Here is a 9164-nt window from a genome sequence, read left to right on the forward strand (position 1 = left end):
CCTCCGAAGTGAGGTATCACAAGAATGGAAGAATAGGCACCACATGTACTCGCCATCAAACTGGCACTGACTGATCAACACTGAGGTGCTCACACAGTAGTAATATTCTTTGGGGGTAGGGGGGATGGGGGTGGGTAAAGTCACAACTAATGGACACAGTGAGTGTTGTAGTGAGGGAAAGGGCTTATCTCAAATCATGGTTGGGATGTGGCAAAGTCATAACATGTAACCAAAATGTCTGTACCCCCATAATGTCCTGAAATAAAAGAAATTAAAAAAAATGTAGCAAGCACCTTGTTAGGAAGGTGTGGTCAGCTCCTTCATGCACTCCCTTGTACGGACTCTCCCTCCTTCCTTGCCTCATGCCCCTGTATCCTCACTCCTGCCTCCCCACCCCCGACTGCACTTGCCAAAGAAGCATTAACATATAAGCTTTTGCCTCTAGCTATGTGTTTTTAGGAAACCTGGGTAAAGACAAAGAATATTGTAATTGAAATTGTACTTAGAAGTATTCTAGTCAAAGGTTTTCATTTTATAGAATAGAAAACTGAAGCCCAGGGCGGCAGATGTAAAGTGGATTACTCAAATCACTAGGTTCAATATGCTTTAAGTAACACCATACACACACATAAGTGTACATGTATGTGTGTATATACACATACATACATGTGCACATATATGTATGTATCTATTATATATATAATATATAGTGCACATATATTAATATATATGTGTAACGTTATTTGCCTTTTCTTCCCTCCTCAGAAATAGCAGACAAGATCTACAATCTCTTCAACGGCTACACCAGTGGGAAGGAGCAACAGACAGCCTACAACACTCTCCTGGATCTGGGTTCCCCCACCTTACATCGAGTCCTCTACCACTATAACCAACACTATGAGAGTTTTGGAGAATTCACCTGGCGGTGTGAGGATGAATTAGGCCCCAGGTAACCCATCAACTGCATTGTCTCTTTTAAAGACTCTGCAAGTTCGTACCTCTTACACTGTAGTACTGCGTCCATGAAGTTGCAGAAGCTTCCTGGGTGAGCTTAGGTGCTCAGAGAGCAAGTCCCTGATTTTAGACAGCACAGGCCGTGCAGATTAGTTTTGGATGCGTTCTACCTAAGGAGTGAAGTCGTGAGTGCACTTCCTGAACTCTGAAGAATGTTTGCCCTTGACCTGGCCCACACTCCTCTTTGTCACACTGACACAGCATTCCAAATGCTAAAACTGCAGGAGCCAAAGGCTTAGTCTCATGAAAGAAAATTAGGAATTTTGTTAAAGAAGTTATCCAAAAATATTTATTACATATGAACTTTGCATATGTTATTTGCATCACAAAGACTTATTTTGAGTTAAATTCTACATTCTCTTGAAAGGCAACATGGGAGTAGCCAAAGACCCACTTTGGGTGGGACACATCTTGACATCTATCTTGGCGAAAGTTAGGACGGCACAGTGTTCGCCAACGTCCCCTGGCCCCAAGGCTACAACTTCCTCATAAGCAATATCCACCGCTTTTAGGTTGCACAGACTGGATGGAGTTCTTGGAAAGTAAAGAATGGGAAGGATAAATAGAGATATCACCTTTCTTTTGCTCCACTCATCGTCATTGTACATTGCTGCTTTGAGAAAACAGTGTTCCCTGGAAATACTGAAATTTTTAGGTAGACGTGTTAAAGAGGATTTTTACGTGGAATGTTGGTACCTATGTGTTCCCAAGTTATTTAGGAGCTCACTAAAAAAAAGATAAAAGTAGGGTAAGGGATATGAGAATAGGAAAAAGAAAGAAAGAGAAAATTAAGGAAAGAGAGAAATAAGGTTGGGGGAGGAAAGAAAGAAGGAAATGATGCAATGAACACTGTAGAATCTTCTGGCACATACAAAATTCTCGAGAGAAATAAGGTTGGGGGAGGAAAGAAAGAAGGAAATGATGAAATGAACACTGTAGAATCTTCTGGCACATAAAATATTCTCGCATTCCAGCCAACATGGCAGAATGAAAGTATCACCCAAAAGTCATCCCATCCATCTGACCTCTGGCCACACTGGAGGGAGACTCAGCCTCAGCAGTCTGTTGTGACCTGCAATTATAAACTTTACTAGAAAACCATTGTTCAGGACATTTTTCCTCTATTTTCTTACTTTTGAAGGAAAGAGGAAAATTAGGGTTATCTTCTGAAATAAAATGATTTCATGTGTAAGATCTGGCAGGGTCTTTCTACATTCCATAAATTATTTCCTGATGTTTCAAAAAGTTGATAGTTCTTGAGCAAACAGATGCCACTGCTATGGACCAGAGGGAAATATGTAAGGGACATTTAATTTATCTTGTCTCAGTTTTGATAAGAAGCAAACCCTGGGTTAGAAAGTAGATGCATGTTAAGAAATGTGCTCTTTGCTCCATACTCTGTCCTTCCTTCTGACCTTGTTATTACTGTCACCTGACATCACCCCATCTCCCTCCTTCCTCTCTGCTCCCTCTCCCTCTCTTTCTCCCTTCCCTTCTATCTTCTGACATTCATTGAGTGTATATGTATAGTTCTTTGTCAGGGAACATAAATGTCACAATTTGAATAGCACTAACATTGCATATATCATCTCGATTTCTAAGAGCATTTGCTTTTAAAACTTCTCTCTTGAGACTGAAGAGTCAGAAGAAAAATTGGTTAATGAAGTACATGAGCCAGGGAAAAAATGTGGATCTTGCTATAAAGTAAGGCCACTGCTGAGTGTTTGCTCTCTTCCCAAAACTCCCCTCCCAGGGGGCTCTTCCATGTGCAATACTGGTCTTTTGTGGTTATGTATTAGAAAACATTGTGTAGCTTCATTAGCGTGTGGAAAATAAAATTTTGCTTTTTAGTGTTATGGATCTCAGGGAGAACCACAGGAAAGGAAAAGTCCTCTGCCTTGGAATACATCAGCCCACTTTGGGGTTAGTGGTAAGAATGAGTAGAGAAGGGTCTGTGGCCCCAGACTTCCTGAGAGCGAGCAGAGAGGATTTCCTCAGTCTAGCTAAATCCAGTTCCATTAAGACTCGTGGATGCCCCAGACTGAATTGAAGTTTGAAAATACTTTGAGAAGAACAATGATGACACTGTTTCTAAGAAAGAAGACCACAGGCTCTGAAATGGTCAAGGGTGGTCCCAGATTAATTATTATTTTTTCACAAAAAGAAAGCTCACTGAAAACAGCAAAAAAAACTCTGTGGGCTAATCAAAGTCATTCTTTTGGAAGGTCAGCTGGGATGTGTTCCTTTGTCCTTTTCTTGAAGATGATGCCTATAGTGCCTTCACTCTTCCTTCACCTCCCCCCTTCCTTCACCTCCCCAAAATTTGTCATCAGCTAATAGCACATAGTAGGGTAGATTGGGAGGAAGGGCCACCAAAGTTCTTGTTGATGATGACTTTTGGAAAAACCTGCTTGGTCAAACTGTAGAAGCTGATGGGGAAAGTACAGATCATCTGCCCGAGACGCTCTTTAGTTGGCAGGCCGAGTGTTTGTTTGATTTCCTCCAACCCACTGTGGGAGTTGGACAAAACATGACTGTCCCTCTGATGACTTCACTTCACCCTCAGCCCTTGACTTCGCTGCTGAAGCTCAAACCTTTCTGCCAACAGCATCTGTGCCCTTCTCACAGCATGCCCTCTGGGAAGCAGGAAGGTCACCCCTTGGTGACACTCATTGCCAGGACAGATGAAGAGGAAAAAAATGAACGTGGGTGTTGTTCTTTGAAAGCCCTCTTTAAATGAGTACATAAACTTCCAGTTTCTCTAAGCAAATGTTGCTTAAACTAGAAAAGAGATGGTTTCTCACATGAAAACTTTGACTAGCAGCCAGTAGATCCTGCAAGCGTGGTGTTTTTTGACTTTCTGGACACCATTTTGCAGCCTCACATGAGCTTGTTCAGATGATAGAGTCTTCCTTCAGGGGTCTCTGGTCACTTAGGTATTTGGAGAATAGGAATAAAATAACTGAGTGAGGGAATCTTGCTCTTTCACTCATCCTATGTTCAGAGTCAACACAGTGAGGTCTGAGAACTGGCTCTCAGGCAGTCCTTACTTAGGACACCAGGAGTGGGTGCAGGAAGCAGGGGCTGCATGGCGTGGCTGTGGCGCCAGCCTGTTTGCCCAGGCTAGATGCCACATGCACTCACACTTTGTGTTCCCGCCCGGGGATCACTCCTTTCCAGTGTACGTGAACTTGGAGTGTGCTCACTCTCCTCTCTCCTCTCTCTCAGGGATCTGCAGTGGCTCAGGCACTTCTCATCACCTCCTTTTCCCGCTCCTTTGATTGGGGCTTAATGGCAATGTCAGTGGCCTCCTGACTTTCTGAGGCAGGTTGGAGGAATGGCACGTGAGCCCACCTGGAGGTTAATGAGGTGATGGGCGCAACCCAGAGTCTGCATTTTCCCAAAGAATGAATCTGTATCATCATGAACTGAGGACATCATTGTCCACACCCTTATTACACTATAATTACCTCAATACAGGCATAACTGGTCCCATTTAATATCCCTTTCAGTTCAATATATTGGCTGCTTCTACCAGTTCAGAAGTAGCCTTGAAAGGAAAATACTGGCTGTGCCTGGTGGCTCACACCTGTAATCCCAGCACTCTGGGAAGACAAGGCAAGAGAATCACTTGAGCCTAGGAGTTTAAGACTAGCCCGGGCAACACAGCAAAACCCCATGTCTACAAGAAAGTAAAAAATTAGCCAGGTGTGGTGGGACGTACTTGTAGTTTCAGCTACTCGAGAAGCTGGGCAGAGGATCGCTTGAGCCTGGGAGTTGGAGGTTGCAGTGAGTCAGTGAGCTGTGATCGTGCCACTGCACTCCAGTCTGGGTGCAGAGTGAGATCCTGTCTCAAAAAAAAAGAAGAAGAAAAAAAAAGAAAAAAAAGGGAAGTATTCAGTCAAGCACATTAGTGGTCATTTAATGACGATAAATTACTTTAAAGAAAAATGATTTGATTTATCTTTCAAGACTGCCATTTTTATGATTTTAAAAAAGTATTCCCACTAAAATATTATTTATTTTCTCTTCTTTAATTTTTCTGACTGCATTTTGTCTCTCTGTTCCTGTTTGGTGCCTGTTCATTTTGCACATATATCCTGTTCATTTTTTCATTCATCCATCCATTCCCTTGACAGATATTTATGGAGTACTCGCTGTTCTAAGTGCGAAGGAAAGAAGAGTGAGCAAAAAGAGACCATTCTCTGCCCTCTTGAAGCTTAGAATCTCACACTAGTCGTGGCTTATGTGTCCTTCCTGGTCTTCTCTTCTTTCTAACTTAAGTGTCCTCCATGTTTGATCCATAGGAAAGCCGGCCTCATCCTTTCCCAGCTCGGGGACCTCAGCAGCTGGTGCAATGGACTCCTTCAGGAACCCAAGATAAGCTTGCGACGCAGCTCACTCAAGTACCTGGGCTGCCGCTACAGCGAGATCAAGCCCTACGGACTTGACTGGGCAGAGCTCAGCCGGGACCTCAGGAAGACATGCGAGGAGCAGACCCTGAGTGTCCCCTACAATGACTATGGAGACAGCAAAGACATCTAGCACCAAGAGGCTAGGTTGCTGCTGCCAAAATGAAGCAGGAGAGAGGAGGGGGATATATGGGTTGGTTTGTGAATTTTTAATATTTTTTAGTGGAACATTAAAACTTCCATGGCAACGTCTAAACCAGGGAGAAAGTGATCCTTGCTCCCTGCCGAACTTCTTCAGTATGATGTTCTCCACCTGCATGATCGGTAAACCTGCCAGTCAGCAGCTTCATGCAGCACCATATTTTTTTAGGGGATTATTTTGGAGCTATTTTGCCACTAATTTGATTCATTCATTTTTTTTTCCTTCAAGAAGTTCACCAAAATGCTCAAGAGCTCTGTCATGCATCCCAGGAAAGGTCTATCAGGTCAAGGTACTCCGTGCTCACTGGGTTCCTAAGTCCGTTGCGGCTGGGGACAGAGGTGAGGCTAGAAGGTTGTTAGTCCTGCCTCAGGCCCCCCCTCAGGCGTTCCTTAGGAAGTACCTCGCCTGGGAGCCTAAGCCTTGCTCACAGAGAACAATACGGAAATTGGGAGAGGTGGCCCCCGTCTGTGCCTGGCGGTTTTTCTCCCAGGACTTCCTATTTCTAGCTCCACTCTCACAGGTGAACCCAGCTCCCCTTATGGCCCCAGTGGGCCTCCTCAGTTTTAGGTCCTCCCCCATTTTAAGCTAGGACTGGGATTAAGTCTTTTTCTGGCAGACCTCTGTCCTCTCCTCTGAACTACATGATCTTTGAGAGGCAACAAGGTACCACCTGTCAAATGCACCTTTAGAGAAGTCTACCTGGGAGACTGTTAGCCGTCCACATCTAGAAAAGAAGTGAAGTTTATTGTTTTAAAAAACCCCTGTGCGTCCATCGGATGGACTTCTCCAGCCCACCAGGATACATCCAAGCGCCTGGATTCCCTTTAGCCCCGTGCCTCGTGCCCGGGACAGATAAGGCTTGGTTGTTGTCTGATCTGGTCCACACGGGCTCAATACTGCCATGTCAGTGTTACAGTGAAGCGAAGCTATTATTGATCACAAAACACTTCTGTCCATTTCCCCTCTTGCTAAATTTGCTTGTGTCACTACTTTGGCAAATTGTTTCTCCAATGACCGTCAGTGGGAGGATTCGCCATGGTCACTGCTCAGCTGGTTGCTGGGATTAGCAGAGGTTCTGTGCAGACAAGCACCACTGACCACAGGTAAGGGCCGGGGCATCGTTTCCACCCACTGCCTGAGCGCTGGCATGGGCTCAGATGGTGGCCTGGCTAGCAGGAACCCCAGCCTTTCAGAATGAGCCTGGCAGGGCCATGTGGACAGCTGTCCCGCACACCTCAGAGGCCTGAATACAGACTTTCGGGGGTCACCACGCCTTTGACAAGGGCTCTGCGTTTGCAAACACACGAGAAAGATCTGGCAGGAGGTGCAGGATCTATAAGGCTAGTCATTGGCTCCACTGATTTTTTATAAATAGTAATGATGACAGATAACGTTTATGGAGTGCTTGCTGTGTGCCAGACACTGCTCTAAGCACATTCCGTATCACTGAATTCTCACAACCCCTTGAGGAAAATGCTATTCTTTTCTCCATTTTAGTATTGATGAAACTGAGGCAAAGAGAGGTTACACAACTTTCCCCCAATCCTCCAGGCACTGTCTGCCTGAGCTGTGATGAGTTCAGACTTTGGACTCCAGAGCAAAGGGTTTTAATGGGCCGGTGCTCCCAGTTCTGTGTTCAGTATTGCGGGCAGCAGTAGCTGTCTGAGCTCCAGAGAGCCCTCCTGTCCCAGCACACGTGGCCTAGATGTGCCCTCTGTGCAGGGAAGGAGGAGGAAACAAAGCGTGCCCTTAGCCTTTGGGGCCAGGACACTGTTTGTGACCCCCAGCTCTGCAGCCCGCAGCCCGCAGCCCGCCCCACCCCGGGACTGGGAAGGCAGCCTGGGATAAGGCGCAGGGTGGTCTCTCTCTCCCCTCCGCTTCCCTCCAGAGAAAGAAGGGAAGATTGACATCATCCTCTCGAATGCACCTGCCTCAGAGATTCCCCTACTTGCAGAGCAAAGGTTGACAGAACACCTGGCTGTCTGCCTGTGGTCAGTGCAGGGGCCTCAGTTAAAGTGCCTCAAGGGGCAAGTTTTTCACACTGCCAGAGAAGTGGCTGTAGGTCAGTCGGGCAGGGCCTCTAGTGTCTTCTCGCTGCTTGTTCTGCCGTCCTCTTATTCAAGTCTATGCAGAATACAGTGTTTTGAGTTTGGGTGGAAGGAGGGTGAGGCTGCCAATGCCTTCCTGCCCCAGCGGGGGGTGAAACGGGAGCAGATGGGGCAGAGGGAGGCGGAGGGGCATCAGGGTCCCCCACTTCTGTTTCTGTTTTAGCCACACTACCCTCGTCTCCCCTCCGATCTTGCCTCCTACTCATCCCCCTCCCCTTCCAAGTTGCTCCATTTCCTTTTCTTCCTGTTATTTTTGTCCTTTTCTTTCCCTTTCTGTGACCCTCCTCTTTTGTCCCTTCCTTCCCCATGATTCTCTTCCTCCTGCGATCTCCTGCCGTATTCTCACTGCACATGTGTGTGTACGCACACAGGCACACACATGCGCACTATGCACGCAACACCTATGACTGGGGCCCCTTTGCTTTCAAGTTAAAAAGGCCAATCTGAAGGGAGCAGGGGACAGTCTTAGGATGGTTTTACAGTTAACTGGAGGATCCTCCCCCCAGGAGGACACTCTCGGTCACACCCTGCTGACATTTCCCAGAGCTTGCCTGGAGGAACCCATCCTGGCCGGAAAGGGGGATGGTCCTGGGTCAGTGTTAAACCTCAAGTTTTCAAGCTGCCAAACAGGTCTTAAGGGAGTCACTTATGTCCACCAATACTCTCGCAGCTCCTGTGTCCCCTTGAGGCCTCTGGGGTTTCCTCCTGAATGTACATGAACCACTGTAATAGCATTAGACTTTTAACTGAGTGTGCAATCATTTTCCATGGAGTTTGGTCCATTCATTATTTTTTGTTAACTACACTTCTCGATATCTCGATATTCAAATGTTCTATTAAAAAACTGAGTGTGAAAAAAAAAAACCTACTTTACTACCATAGAAAGAAGAAAGAATATAATGTGACCATCTTCAGGTATAACAGTATTGTTTGAAAAAGAATTACTGTACAATTATAAAAAATGAAATAACCAACTAAATAATAAACAAAGCTGTCAGTAAGTGTTGGGTGTGTGGATGTTATCTTGTGTCTTTCAATAATCTGAGTAATCTGGTTAGACCTACTGGGGAGTTATTAAGGTTTTATATGTTATACCTCAAATTCTAAATATGTAGGCCTTATAGCCATCATTCTAACTAGAAAAAAGGTCAACTGTTTCATAGCAAATGATAAACTTATTGTTATATAGTAGTGAGTCCCTTCTTTCTGCCATCTGTGCCAAATGATTAGTCAACGACATGTATTTATTGCATATCTGTTGTATTCTAGACACTATGTATGATGCAGGAGATATAAGCGTGTTCTCCATCACAGAGCGTGGCATATTGTGGGGAAAGTTAGACCTCGAACTTGCCATTACAAAGGGAGGAGAACTATGACGAGGAAGTGCAGGATGCTATGGGAGTTACTGAACTTTGTACTTTGGCC

General features: G+C 45.3%; 1 protein-coding gene across 2 annotated transcripts in view; it reads left to right on the forward strand.

Annotated features, from left to right (window-relative positions):
- ASTN1 (astrotactin 1) overlaps positions 1-8738 on the forward strand; it is a 309276-nt gene extending 300538 nt beyond the window's left edge. For both annotated transcript variants that reach the window (XM_045547290.1, XM_045547288.1), the window contains exons 22-23: positions 766-949; positions 5322-8738. In XM_045547290.1, coding sequence (XP_045403246.1) covers positions 766-949; positions 5322-5559 — 422 coding nt within the window. In that variant the 3' untranslated portion in view covers positions 5560-8738. The remainder of the gene's footprint in view (positions 1-765; positions 950-5321) is intronic.
- The last annotated feature ends 426 nt before the right edge of the window (positions 8739-9164 follow it).

Source organism: Lemur catta, chromosome 3 (assembly GCF_020740605.2).
Source record: "Lemur catta isolate mLemCat1 chromosome 3, mLemCat1.pri, whole genome shotgun sequence".
Lineage (NCBI taxonomy): Eukaryota > Metazoa > Chordata > Mammalia > Primates > Lemuridae > Lemur > Lemur catta.